The following is a 15,303-nucleotide window of genomic DNA, read 5'->3' as shown; positions in this document are numbered from 1 at the left end:
GCTGGGAAAGTGCCCCCTCAATGGTGATGGGTAGACATAGACTCCACTAGCACCAGGTTTCTCCAACTTTACAGGCCCCCAATGCATCTGTGATGGTGTTCTTCCACAACACGCTGGAGGGCAGTGTGCGTGGAGACCGGCCGGCCCTGGATGGCTCCTTCCTGGCTGCTGTTGGGCACTTCATCGTGGTCACGGCCAGCTATCGAGTGGGCATCTTCGGCTTCTTGAGTTTTGGTGAGTAGCAAGTGAGGGTGGAGCCTCCTTCTTGGTGTGAGTTAAGCTCTGTCTCCCCCAAATGTTGGTTCCCAACCTTGCTGAGTACTTGGTGTCTGAGCCCCTGCAGTAAGGAGGCTGCCGCTCCGAGACCTGAAGATTGGTTGTCCTTGATTGAACTTACTATGTGGATGAAACTGTTTCAAGGACTTGAAGTTCTTTTTTTTTTTAAATTTAATTGTATTTAATCAACTGTGCTGGAGCGATAGCACAGGGCTGGAGTGATAGCACAGCGGGAAGGGCGTTTGCCTTACACGCAGCCAACATGGCCGACCCGAGTTTGTTTCCTCCGCCCCTCTCGGAGAGCCCGGCAAGCAAGCTACCGAGAGTATCTCGCCCGCACGGCAGAGCCTGGCAAGCCACCCGTGAGGTATTCGATATGCCAAACACAGTAACAACAAGGTCTCCAATGGAGATGTTACTGGGCCCGCTCGAGCAAATCGATGAACAATGGGAAGACAGTGACAGTGACAATCAACTGTGAACTACAAAGTTACAAAGATATTTATGATTGAGTTTCCGGTGTATATTTTTTCCAATACTGATCCTTTCAACAGTGCTCTCGACCAATGTCCCCAGTTTCCTTCCCACCACCACCTCCCCCACAAGCCTTTCTCTATGCAGGCACTTTTGCCCTCTCCTGTTGTCCTGGTGTTACCTTCGCCTCAGGACTTAACGGGCTCACAGAGCTGAGTTGACAGGAAAGGTCAGGTGTGGGCTTGCTCTCTGGCAGTGTTGGCAATAGTGACCCCTTAGTGCTGCTTGGTGGACATAGACTCACCCCATTCCTGCCCCTGTGGCAAGCTTTCTACTGAACACCAATTTTCCTGCTCTTGTTTCTGTTGTCACTGGGCATTTGATATTCCACATGGTTCTTTATACCCACATATGAGAGAGATCATTCTGAGTCTATTCCTTTCCCTCTGGCTGGTTTTACTCAGCATGATACTCCCCAGATCCATCCAAGTTGCAACAAATTGAATAATTTTATCTTTTTCTTATGGCTGCATAGTATTCCATTTTGTATATGTACCATAGTGTTTTTTTATTCAGTCATCTGTTCATGCAAATTTGAGTTGTTTTCATAGAGAACATGATGCCTTTAATCTTTCAATGCATCCGTGTGTGCTTTCATGTGTGTATTTGTGTGTTGATTTTGTATGTGTGTTTGTGCGCATGTGCTTTTTTGTGTATCTATGTGCATGTCTGTAAATGATATCATGTAAGGGTCCAGGAAGTCAGATGCTTGCTGAAGTTACAATGTTGGGAGATAGAAATCAGGATTTTATCCCACTAGTATACTTTGCCTGGAGAACAAGGAAACCATCTGAATGAGTCCAGGGTAATAGCAGTGACATCTTCTACATTCCCTTTCATTTCAGCCTCTCTCACACAACCACTAGTCTGAGCCCTATCTTGTCACAGGCTCATTTATTACATGGTCTATGCTTACCCGAAGCCCTCAATACTAGGGAAGATCTGAAGCTTGGATCCATCCAAACACGTTGCAGTCCACGTCTCCTCCTCTAATACTGCACCAGTGACTTCTTTTTCCATGACTAAGTTTTGACTCAGTTTTGACCTCTATAAAATGGTAATATTTTGTCCACCTCAAAGTTACCACGAGGTTCAAATAAAGCATCATACGTGGTAGAGTTTCAGAGACTGAGAAGGGTGTTACATGGTCCCAAGGTCAGACTCTGAGCTCTATCTCTCTTCTACAAGGAGCTTGCCTAAGACCTGGCATGTCTGAGTTGCTGAGAATGGTTGAGCATGGGTCTGGGCATAGGAAGGAGAGTGACAGGGATGATACACTGACTAGAATGTGGTGGACAGCTTAGGCATCTTGTTGGAACAGAGATTCAGGAGGGAATAGGCATGAAGGCTGTGTGGAATGTTTGGTGAGAGACCTTGAACTCCAGGGAGAATATCCCAGACCTTGGCAAGTAATGGGAAATGGACAACAGTAGAAAAACTGGGATTGAGCAGATACCCTCAGGAGGAATGTGGATTTTAGATGTTTCCTTCAGGGAGCTGGGTCAGTGACTGAGCCCTGGACACTCAGCCTGGATTTTCTGACACACGGCTGTTGGTCATTTGTCAACTTAGTAGCTCTCTTTCTCCACAGAGGTGGAGGGTGGGAGCAGAATGCAGAGTGCAGTCTTGTCTCAGCCTGGTCAGACAAAGCTCTTCACAGAATGGCTGAGGTTTTGGCTGAGAGCATTTCCTGACCAAGTAGAGAGACTTTCCATATGTCATCTGTCCCGGAGGAGGCAGGATTCTGATCTCCTGGGTTCTGCTCTTACTGAGAACCCATATGCTCTGGGAATGCACAGGTTTACCTGTGGCTGGTGGGGGCAGCACTTGGGGAGGCCAAGGAAAATTCCAGAACACTCAAGCCTCTTTAATTCCCAGCTCATGAGGCACACTGTTCTTTGGGCTGAAAGGAAAATTCTCAGCCATACAGAAGGCAATAGGGCCTGTCTTTACCCGATGCTCTATCTGAATCCTTCATTGCATCTCATGGTGGCCAAGTGAGAGCAACATGGTATTTGGTGAAAATCCACAGACTCACAGAAGTCAGAAGACTACAAAGCCTTTAGCTCTGGATGCAGACAAAGCATTACACCTAGGTGGTCAAACAACAGGATGAACATTTTCATCGTAGTTTGATCTCTCCTCTGTCCACAGATACCTTTTAGATTAGGGTGTTGGCCTTGCACACGGCCGACCCAGGTTCGATTTCTTTGTCCCTCTCGAAGAGCCTGGTAAGCTACTGAGAGTATCCCGCCTGCATGGCAGAGCCTGGAAAGCTACCCATGGTGTATTCAATATGCCAAAAATAGTAACAACAAGTCTCACAATGGAGATGGTACCCGCTTGAGCAAATCGATGAACAACGGGAGGACAGTGCTACAGTGCTACATAGTTCTTTGAATGACCAGGGTTGGTCTTTTCCATGTATCTTCCATAGACTTACTCTTTGCTTGAGCTGCTAGCATTTCCTCTTAGCACTTCCCACCATCCAGGTCGTTCAGTGACCTTATCTGGAGCATGCCTTCATTGGGTCACATTGTGGAGACACCAATTTATTGAGAAAGAAAGAGACAGCAGCAAAACAAATTCAGACTTGCTCATTCTTCAGCTTTCACCTGTCTGCTAGAGCATGTTATATGAGAGTAGCTTCTGCACAGAGCATGTAGACTCAGTGAATGTCCTAAGGGAGGAGAAAGGAACCAGTGTGATATTCTGCTTATACGTTTTCTACTGCGACCCAAGAAATTTTTACTCAGTATGCAGTTATGCAAATTTTTAGCCTTTCATCTAAGAAATTTTTATGCATCTTTGGAGTGCAGAGCTATATAAAATAAGTATGCAAATCAAATATTTCCTCAAAATAAATCGTAAAAAATTAATTTTAAAGTGACCCCCATATTCAGTTACATGCACCTATATAAGGGTACAACTCACAGTTGTACCCTTAAGAAATTAGGTGCTGGCTCTGGAAAGATAATATAGCAGGTAAAGTACTTGCCTTGCATATGGTTGACTTGGATTCAATCACCAGTACTGCATATTTTCTCTCGAGGAGTAATCCCTGAGCATAGGACCAGGATTAAGCCCTGAGCACTTCCATGTGTGGTCCCAAAACAACAACAAAAAAGAAGCTAAGTACTAGACCGACCCCTGAAGAAATTAGCAATATAACACACTATCCCCTTATCCCTTAAAAATAGTCAATAGATTTTAGTTATTTAATTTTATCTTGATTGGGGGCCACACTTGGCAGTATTCAGAGCTTACTCTTGGCTCTGCATTTAGGGATCACTCCTGGAGGTGCTCCACGAACCATGGGAAGTGCTGGAAATTAAACTCTGGTCCACCTAGTGCAAAGCAAACATTTTACTCATGTCACGTGGGAGAAAGATAGGCACTGAGAACTTGTAAGATCTTCCTTCCCCTGACCCTTTGCACGTCAGGGATCTTTCAGAGCCATGCCCCTACCCTACCTGGGTTGGCACCAAGTTGCTCCTGGATTGCAGCAGCAGTAGTTGATTCACCAGGCGAAATAGCTGCTCTGTGCCTATCAATCTACTTGATACATAGGCAGTATCCATTATTATAGCCCTGACAGGAAATAGCCCCCAGAGCTCTGAACTCCATGCACATATGAGAGAGATCATCAAGGATGCAAAAAAAAGGAAAATGGAAGATTGTACCAGTCCTGTGGTGCAAACATTCAGTGTTTGTGAGAAGAGGCAGATTGAACCCAGCGGGAATCCTTGAAGGAGTTGTGATTGCTGAGACCGGGGCGGGGGGGGGGGGGGGGGGACTGGAGAGGAAGGGAGGGGCTTGGAGCTTGGTGGTGGGCTGGGAGTGGCTTCCAACAGTGTAGAACCTGCCAGTAGACAGATGCCGAGGAGTGGGGCTCAGTGATACTTCCCTCCAGGGAAAAATTATAGCGTGAGGGGGAGCAGGGGTGGTGGTGTGCAGAGCAGAGTAGGTGGACGTGGCCTGTGTGGCCTCTGCAAGGAAGCAGAGAAAACTTGGGCTGAGGTGCCAGATGAAAGGACAGCATGGCCATATGGCCTGTCCCTAGAGCCTCCACAGGAGGGCTGCTGTTCTCTCTGACCAGAGGAACAGCAAGAGAGGTAGAGTGCAGCCCCGGCAGCCCTCGGAGGCACTGGTGGCATCACAGGAGCCGTTTCTGCCATAGGAGATAAAGCTAATGCTACTGCATAGGATGTGAGTGAGTGAATGCTGGGACTTAAACCCATTTCATTTTATTTCAGAAAAATCAAGCAACTTCTAGAGTATGTTATGCTAAGAACCATTCTCTTCCCTTTATCAATACATATCGATTCAATCATCCAAATAGCCTAATAGGTTGGTTCTGTTAGCCCTATTTTACAGATGATCTGGGCACACTAAAGGCCATGGCTATCCTAAGGGCCTGGACCAATAGGCCTGGATCCCTTACCTGCATGCTTAGCCACCTGATCAGTCACACTGATTTACTGGTGGTCATCAACAAGATGTCGGGGAGAACTGGCTGTGGGTCTGGAATTGTGCTATAGCATTTGGAGATGAAAAAAAAATCAAATTTGCAAGTGAAATCCAGGTGGAAAATGAGGAAGGAGAGGAATATTTGCTGGGATTGATTTTAATTTCTTAATTTTATTTTAGACACTGCGGTTTGCAGTAGTTACTGTAATGTTGCTAATAGTAAGGATGCACAAACCCCTCCACCAGTTTCCCCTTTCATCCACCAATGTCCCAGTGTCCCCCCCCCGCAATTACTGGGTATTTTTTATACCCCTTCTATGTTTCTTTATATCCCGCATATGAGAGAGAATTCTGTACCTATCCCTCTCCTTCTGACTCACTTTACTGAGCTTGATACTCTCCAGATCCATCCACATAGCAGCAATGCTGGGGTTGTTTTAATAGGAGGATAAGGTCTGAGAGGCTGGTACAGATGGAGGGGAATGTTTGTACCTGACACTCCTTCCTGCTGGCCAGTGAAGTGTTACCCTCTTTAATTCCCTGTCCTTGAAGTTCTGCATGCTCATGTTTGTAGGTGGACCCAGAACAGGCCCTGGGGATGAGAGCAGAGGATGAGCCAAAAACCAGACTGCCTGGGCCATGAATTGGTCCTGAGGAGCAGCCCCCACAAGGCTTGGCAAGGCTCTTGACTACAATGTGAAGAGACTCCAGATTGCTTGGCGGGATTGAGGTTACTTCCTAGGGTTTGACAATGTCAAGGAAGTGTAACCTGGAGGCAGAAGGAACAGGGAGGTGGTTAAAAAGGCTCTCATGCAGAGTTCATTTTAGTACTCTCAGAAAGACAGTACTGAAATGCTTCTGTGAACGTCGTCATGTCTCGCATGCTAGGGTCTTCACCACATGCTTGCTGAATTGGATTGCATGCCGGAACAAAGTAGTCTGAGAGAGATCTGGAATTTCTTTATTGTACCTAAATAATGTCTTTCCTTAATTTTCAGGAAAAATAAGGAAGACAGTTTTAATAATTCAGTTTTCATAATTCTTTACAAGGAAAGAGGCAGGCTATACTAGAGCAGACATTCAGTGAACTGCCTTCTCAATTTGTCAGCACACAATCCGAGGGTCAGGATGTTATCTGTCTTGCTGTAAGACCCACTGTAAGATGATGAACTTGTCTGAGGAGTAGCCTTTTGAACCATCTCACTGAAAGATGTCAGAATATCTGCACAGGTCCTGGGGGTGAGTAAGCAGGAAGTGAGAATCAGGGGCAGTTCCCCCATCCTCACTCCTATAGACACTGAAAACACAAACCTTGGTGTAGCTTTCCAGTCATGCAGGACTGGTTTCTACTCTGCTATTGCTCAGATTTCCTACCTGAGATCTTGGAAACATGCATCCTAGTACATGTAAAGCACATGCAATACAGAAAAATCTGCACCAGAGTGATTCACCGATAGCTTCACCCATCCCAGAAATGCAATTGAGGAAGACTGAAAGTCTCCCCAGATAGAATAGTTTCCAGTGTGGCCTCCTCTGAGCTGGGTTCTCTTTAACTTGGTCAATGACGGTTTGGGGAATCAGAATGCAAGATTTCTGTTTTGCTGTTTGGAACTAGAGGGTCTTATTGATGCTTTCTTGCTTGATATTGAATCCCATCCATTTCTCACTCTGTTGCTTTCATTCAACTAATGCACTCTTTCTGTACTGCTGGCTTTAGTGAGTGTCAATCTAGGAGCGAAGAACCTGGGGACAAATGTCCATAAGATAAATATTACTTCTCCTGAGGGCCTGTAAACTAATATTATTCAAGGCTTGCTGAAGGCTCGCTGGGCCATAGGAAAAATCTGGAAGGTCAATGTTGGGGAGGGAGAAAAGAAGAGAAGGAAGCCAGATAGAATTGGAAGAGTATGAATTGGTTTGTGTGAGCAAATCCTAGGAGCCTGAGTGGCTGCACAATGAATACAAGGAGGAGATATCTGGGGAGATAGGCCCAGTCCCACAGAAGCATTTGCACCAGCACATTTGAGATCCTGCCTGAAGAACAATGCAGGAAATGGGAGAGTTGAGGTAGGGTAGAGCACTCTGTGTGTGTGTGTGTGTGTGTGTGTGTGTGTGTGTGAGAGAGAGAGAGAGAGAGAGAGAGAGAGAGAGAGAGAGAGAGAGAGAGAGAGAGAGAATGTGAAAACCAGGATGGTAAGTTTAAAACTCTAAATCGCTGACATAGAGAATCATTGGGAGGGAAGTGTAGGAGGTCAGTTGGGAGCACTCAGAAGAGCAGGAGAGAGGCCAGTGGAGGGAGAGAAGCCAGAGCTGGCAGAGGCAGTGGGCACTCAAGACAAGGTTTGTGGAAGCAAAGTGGGTAGGTGGGGCTCAGTACACAAAGTCAAGTCCACTTTGGGACTGAATGAACTGGAAGTGCTGATGAGAGGATCAGCTGGAGAAATGAGGGAATCTGGAGCAGGCAGAGTGCTCTGGGTTATTGGTTATCTGTGTTCTGTTTCCCCAGATCAACAATTTGGTATAGGTTTGAAGTTGTGGAATCTTCTGGAGTCTCTTAACAGAACCAAAGACAGAAACAGATGTCTCAGCTCCAACTGGAGCAGGCTGAAACTGTGGGGTGGTCAGTGGACAGGATGGAAAGGCAGAGTTGTGAATTCAGAGAAGGATGAGTGACCATGGGCCAGAGGTCACCCCACAAAACACAAACCAAACATGTGTGTGTGAAGTGTTTTGTTCAAAAATAAAAGTGTCAAACTTCTCATAAATATCTACTAAGTTCTGTGAAGAAAGGGGATAAAAAGATCAACTTTGTACTGGACAAGTGCTATAGTACAGTTAGCAAGATGTTTGCCTTGCTCACGGCCAACCCTGGTTGTATCCCCAATACTTTATATGGTCTCAGATCCCCATCAAGAGTAATTACTGGGGCTGAAGAGGTAGCACAGTGGGTTAGGCATTAGTCTTGCTGACCTGGGTTCGATCCCTGGCATCCCATATGGACCCTTGAGCACTGCCAGGAGTAATTCCTGAGTGCATGAGCCACGTGAAACCCCTGAGCATCGCTGGGTGTAACTCAAAAAGCAAAAAAAGAAGTAATTCCTGAGTTCAGAGCCAGGAGTAAACATTGAGCATAACTGGGTGTGCTGCCATCCCCCTTTTCCCACATCATCATCATCATCATCATCTTCATAATAATAATAATAGCACTGTAGCACTGTACTTCCATTGTTTATCAATTTGCTCGAGTGGGCACCAGTAACATCTCACAACAAACTGTGAGACTTGTTGTTACTCTTTTTGGCATATCGAATACGTCATGGGTAGCTTGCCAGTCTTTGCCGTGCAGGCGAGATATTCTCAGTAGCTTGCTGGAGAGGGGCGGAGGAATCAAACTCGGGTTGGCTATGTTTGCTGTGTGCAAGGCAAATGCCTTACCCGCTGTGCTATCGTTCTAGCCCAATAATAATAATAGTAATAATAATAATAATAGAAAGAAAGAAAAAAATCCACTCAGATAAATGATTATTTGGGTTTCCTTTTCTTTTTGTAGCACTGGGAGTCAAATCCAGGGCCTTACCCACCAAAGACACATGTTGTACCCTGACCCACATCCTCAGCCCTAGATAAATGCTATTGAAGGTTATATAAGATACGATGGTGGGAGGAATGAATCCAGAGTCTCAGGCTGGCCCTGCTTGTACTGAAGTAAAAGACACGGAGGTCCAACCATAGTGGAGTGAGGGTGTGGGGCAGGAAGTCCATTTCCTGCTGCCCATGGTGGTCTGTACACTGACACACTGCATCAAACCTAGGAGACTGTTCTAGCAATTGCCTTGGTCCATGACCCAGAGAGATGCAGTGACAAATCCAGAGTATTCTTTCTGGCCAAAACTGGAGGCAGAAGCTATGTCTGGATGGGTCCAGTCCCAGGCTCTGCCCTATGTCCTACACTGGATTAGAAAGTACCAGCCCTGATCTGCAGGAACAGGATTCCCAGTTTTCGGAACTACTCTGGGCTTTGTCAGCTCCAGGATGCTTAAATTGAGTATTGCAACGAGGTTAAAAGATTTTTTTCCTCTTTCTGAAGGGTCCAGTGAGATGAGTGGCAACTGGGGTCTCCTGGACCAGGTGGCTGCTCTCACTTGGGTGCAGTCCCACATCGGTGTGTTTGGTGGAGACCCCCGACGCGTGTCCCTGGCGGCAGACCGTGGAGGAGCCGATGTGGCAAGTATCCACCTTCTCACAAGAGCTGCTGACTCCAGACTCTTCCAGAGAGCAGTGCTAATGGTAAGTCAAGTCCTGATATTTTGTTGCGAGGCCTGCTGTTTTGTTGGGAAACCCACTTTAGTGTTGCTGAATAAGCTGTTGGACCAGGTGATTCTCCTTACCACTTGAAGACATCCAGCTTCTGTTGCTGGGTTTTCACATCTCCTTTGTCCTAAGTGTGTATCCTGTCTCCACTATTTCCTTTGTAACTAAGTTCCTAATATTACTGTCTCCGAAACATTTCTCTTTCCTGGAAGTGAAACCTCAGTCAGGTTTTATGGCCTGGATCTTTGATTGACTTTCTGTTAGAAGAGAAATATAGGAGGAAAAGTAGGATGGAAAGGTTCTTGGTTGGTGAAAAATTAATAAGAAGGAACACTAGCCAATACTATGCAAAGCAATAGCATCACCCAAAGGAGAGAGCTGGGACCGAGAGAACATTCATCAACTACCAGCATTGCTGCCCTGATCTTGCATGGATTTGGACTTGCAATTACAATTACAATTCTTGTTAGCTGTCTAGTTTCTTCAATGGCCGACACTTGGTCTCCCCTGTGGTTCAGCCCTGGTGGCATTGCACTGAAGAACACCATTATTTGATACATTATTTGCGCTGGTTCCTTCTACCTCATTGTTGTTTCTTTTGAGCAAAATATGAAGATAGGTAGGGAAACCAGAGTTTTTCTATGCTATGTGGATCCTAAGGGAATGACAGATATTTGCATGGTTCAGAAGCTATGTAGGAAGTACATGAGGTCAAATGTTTAGGCAATGGCATTGCTGACTGTTGAATGAAAGCAAAGGATAGAACTCATCAGTCATATTTCTACTGTACAATCAAGTACCAGATGTTGGTGGAGATGATGATTATGATGGTGGTGATGAGAAGGATGATAGTGGTATGATTGTACTGATGAAAATAATTGTTATGGAAGAAACAAACTCGTTGACCATTGCATAAACACTGATGACTAATGTGTCATCCAAGATTCTAATGTTATTGATTGTGCAATTTTTGTGAATCTATTTTGCTATTCTAGTGCTGGAAATGTCTTAAAATAAGCCATGTCTTCTTTTAGGATGTGAAAAAACACATGCTTTTAGTAATTTTTATTTTTAACTAAATCAACTGAGATACAGAGTTACAAAGTTGTTCATGGTTGGATTTCAGTTATACAGTGTTCCAACACCTATCTCTTCACCAGTGTACATTTACCGCTACCTGTCCCGTTTCCCTCCTGACACACCCCCTAGCTTGTCTCTATGGCAGGGACGTTCCTTCGGTCTATCTCCTCCTCTCTCTCTCTCTTTCTCTCTCTCCTCTTCTTCATCTACCTCTCTCTCCCTCCTCCCTACATCTCTCTCCTTTTGTGTATTGTCACTGTAACTGTCTTCTCCTTGTTCATCTATTTGCTCGAGCGGGCCCAGTAACATCTCCATTTTGAGACTTGTTACCGTGTTTGGCATATTGAATACGTCACGGGCTTTGCCGTGTGGGCAAGATACTCTTGGTAGCTTGCCCGTCTCTCCGAGAGGGACAGAGGAATCGAACCCAGCTCGGCAGGGCTGGCTGCGTGCAAAACAAATGCCCTACCACTGTGCTATCACTCCATCCTCCCTTTGTGTATTATGGTTTGCAATACAGATACTGAGACGTTATCCTGTTCATATTTTTTAACTATTTTCAGCGTGTAGTTCTTATCGAAAGTGATCATTTCCAACTATCTTTGTCATAGTGATTCCTTCTCTATCCCAACTGCCTTTCTCTCCAGCACTTGAGGTAAGTTTCCAACCATGAACTAATCTTCCTGGCCCTTGTGTCTAGTCTCCTATTATGTTGTTTTATATCCCACAAAAGAGTACAATCATTCTATGTCTATCAAGAGGGTCTAGGGGAAGCTCAAGGAGAAGCCCCATTACAATGAATAAGGAATGTGGAGAAGCACTTCCTAGGGGAGGCATCACTGCAGTCAATCTTAGGTGAAGAGTCCGGGTACCAAAAGGAAATATGACTCTTGCCTCAGATCTGCCAGTTCTGTGACATAGTTGGAGGTCAGAGCATTCGTGCACAATAGCCTGGAGGCTTGGAGTCTGAGAGAACCAGATGGCATCCATAACTTTGGATTATTCTGAGTGCTTGGGAGTTACTGAAGAATTTGGATGATTTGGTTGGTTTACTTAGAGCATTTAGAACCTTGTTGCATATATATATATATATATATATATATATATACATAATGTTGCCAATCATTGTTACACATCATTCTATCATCTTTGCATCATCCCAAACAGAAATTCTTTATTAATTCTCTCTTTCTCAAAGCCCCTGGAAACCTCTACTCTACTTTTTGTCTCTATGAAATTATCTAGTTCATGTACCTCACTATTAGTCAATTCACAAGACTTTTTTTTTTAATGTCTGAGCTCATTTCAATTAGCATTGGTCTTTCATATTGGTCAATATTGTTGTGGCCCATATCATAATTGCATTTCTTTTTAAGGACTGAACACTAAACCATGAAATACATTGATTAGCTTTATTTTCTCATCTGTGTGTGAATGTCTGCATTGTTTTCATACCCTGGGCTGTTGTGTGTAGGGTTCCTATGAACATTGTTGTACTATCAAAGGAATTTCAAGCAAGTAGAATGTTTCTACCCTTTAGCAAGACTTCTGTTAGAGCTAAGAGGAACATAGATTTAAGAGAAGCAATACTGAAGGCCCAGAAAGCATCAAAGAGACCATTAAATAATACAAATTAGGAGAAAATAAAGACCCGTGAAGATCACAGTCATGGCCTTGCTAACAATGCTGAGGCCACATAATATAACCCAATTTTGTCTGGTCTTCCTGAGGTCTGGAATTCTATTATAAGGAGTAAATATGCTAGATTATTATATTATTATGACTCTATCCCACCAAGGGGCTGGAGCGATAGCACTGTGGGTAGGGCGTTTGCCTTGCATGCAGCCAACATGGCCGACCCAAGTTTGATTCCTCCACTCCTCTCGGAGAGCCTGACAAGCTACCAAGAGTATCTTACCTGCACGGCAAAGCCTGGCAAGCTACCCGTGATGTATTCGATATGCCAAACACAGTAACAAGTATCACAATGGAGATGTTACTGGGCCCGCTTGAGCAAATCAATGAACAATGGGAGGACAGTGACAGTGACAGTGATCCCACCAAGAAGCAGTGCATCTCTCTACTTCAATAAGGAGTCTTTATGTCTTCAAAGTCCTCGAAGAATCCATGTCGCTTCTGCTTGGCATACTCTCCTATCTTCCTCTTGGTCAGTCTTACTCACCCTTAAGGAAATTCTTCCAAACTTCAGCCTATACCCAGATATTCTTTATCTGCCATTACTTCTCAGTACAACTTTGAACATGCTTTCCTCACCCATAAATATTTATACTTTGTGACACATTAGTCTCTCTTACAAGTTTGTAAATTTCAGAAAGAGAAGTGGGTGGCTTGTTCTTCAAGATTTAAGTACTACAACAGAGTACATGCACCATTACTAGCATCCAGGCACTGAATGAGCACATGAATGAATGGGAAAATGTGCTCAGGGACCCACGAATTAATCCCTATCTCCTACTTCTACCACATTTTTTGGTGATTATTGTCTGTGTTTGCCTTTGATTGGGATTTCTTTTCATCTGTCCCTCTTTCTGGGGTCATCTTAGTCATAAGAGTTGTGGGCACAGACAACTTTCCATTCCTGAAAAACTGGGCTTCCTGACTTTAGCTAATTCTCAAGGCATTTCCCAGGGTTGCTCAGAAACCAGACACTCAGTGGGACCCAGAAGATACCCAGTGAGCCTTCCAGGAGGACCACAAGGTAAAATTTTCTTTTCTTTTTGAAAATTCTGGAGAGCTTAGGCGTTTGAGGAATTTCAAAAACTAATGTGTTTTAACAAATGGTAGTGTATATAAAAATAAACCCTCCATCTGTTTTAGTCATTTAGAGGCAGCTTTGAACAACTGTTCCCAGTGATTTGGGGGTTGCATGTGAAATTATTTGGAATGAAGAGAACTAAAATACTTTAATATATTAGCAGTTCTTAAATGTGTTCTTTACCAACAGATGTTTGGGGAAAGAACGTGAGTTGGTTATATATCCTTGGATAAAATATTCAGTATCTCTGCAAATCTTGGGATCAGACCTATTGAAATATTAGGCAAGATGGGCTCCTATACTAGCCAATAGCTTCTGTTTATTTATTTAGTAGGCTTCAAGCCACAAAGTAGTTTCAGTGTATTAGCTCCTCGTTTCCTCACATTAATTGACATGGGCATCTTTATTTATTTCCAGTTCAGAGATAATAAATTCAAGTGTGGGAGGTCTAGTGTGCTACTTAAGAACACACAGCAAAGGAACTGCCTTAGGGGCTACAACCTAAAACTGAAACCTACGTTCCCACTTTATGAGGTTGCTTCTTTGGTAATTGGGGTTTCAGAGTATAAGAAATAGAGTTAGTTATAAGAAATAGGCTTGGAATCACACAGGTAAATTTTAAGATCCTAACCTTGAGTGATACTTCTTACCTTCCTCCCCTGCCTTATTTAGTTATTTATTTTTTTGAAGGGAAAGACTTATTTTTTTTGTGTGGTGCCAGGATTTAACTCAAATCTCACATAGGCAAAATGTATGTTCTACCACACACTCTGTCCCATGGATGCTTATTCCCACTTTGTGCTCAGACATCAATCCTGGCAGTGCTCAGGGGATCATACATGGTGTTGGGAATAGAGCCCATTGGGTCACATGAAAGGCAAATGCCTTAACCAATGTACTATCTGTCTACCCCTGAACTTTCTTGTATGAAATCAGTCTGACTGGACTGGGGAGAGCCTAAAGGAATAAAACATGTCTTGCATCTGTGATTCTCTGAGTTTGATCAGTGAAATGGGTGTAGTCTTGGTGGGCCCCAGCACCACCAGGTCTGAGCAGTACTGTATCCTTAAGACTGAACCTCAGGTCCACACCCCAAGACTGAGTATTATTGGGAGTGGGTCCTGATCCCCAAGAACCACTTGAAGACCACTATAAAAATTTCTGTCTGTGAAGAACTAGAGAAGTGATCTCAACATAAGCTGACATAAGGTTTATAAAGTATCCGTGTTACTCTGGGAACTCGAGATCTAAGCTGCTTTGCTTCCTCCCCTTATTCCTCCCTCCCTCCCTCCCTCCCTCCCTTCCTTCCTTGTTTTGGGTCCACAGTTGATGGTTGTCAGTGCTTATTCCTGGTTTGCACTCAGAGATTACTCCTGGTGGTGCTCAGGGAATCAAACCAGAGTCAGATGCATGCAAGGCAATCATCTCACTCACTGTATCTCTCTGGCCCTACTTTGGTTTCTTAACAAGCAAAGGCAACTCAAAATACTAGTATGTCCAAGGATACTTTACTGTCTGAGAACCAGCATAACCTGTTACCAGTATGCAACCTTCATGGCTCTGACCCTTGTGTTATTTTAAGAGAAATAGAGACTTTGTGAGGTGATGTAGGAAACCCAAGAAACAGTTGTCTTGGTCTCCTAGGCTATTGTCACTATTTTCCGTATTTATCCTGCATTCCAGGCTGAAGCGATAGCACAGTGGGTAGGGCATTTGCCTTGCACACGGCCAACCTGGGTTCAATTCCTCCCTCCCTCTCGGAGAGCCCGGCAAGATACCAAGAGTATCCCACCCACATGGCAGAGCCTGGCATATTCAATATCCAAAAAAAACAGTAACAACAAGTCTCACAGTGG

The 15,303-nt window shown here is 44.3% G+C and overlaps 1 protein-coding gene across 1 annotated transcript in view; it reads left to right on the top strand.

Annotated features, from left to right (window-relative positions):
• TG (thyroglobulin) overlaps positions 1-15,303 on the top strand; it is a 261,047-nt gene that overhangs the window by 134,307 nt on the left and 111,437 nt on the right. The window contains exons 40-41 of the mRNA XM_056112201.1: positions 75-234; positions 9,368-9,567. Of these exons, the coding sequence (XP_055968176.1) occupies positions 75-234; positions 9,368-9,567 (360 nt within the window). The remainder of the gene's footprint in view (positions 1-74; positions 235-9,367; positions 9,568-15,303) is intronic.

Source organism: Sorex fumeus, unplaced genomic scaffold, assembly GCF_029834395.1.
Source record: "Sorex fumeus unplaced genomic scaffold, SorFum_2.1 ptg000002l, whole genome shotgun sequence".
Lineage (NCBI taxonomy): Eukaryota > Metazoa > Chordata > Mammalia > Eulipotyphla > Soricidae > Sorex > Sorex fumeus.
Note: the sequence above shows the minus strand (reverse complement) of the source record. Positions and strands in the feature narration are given on the sequence as shown.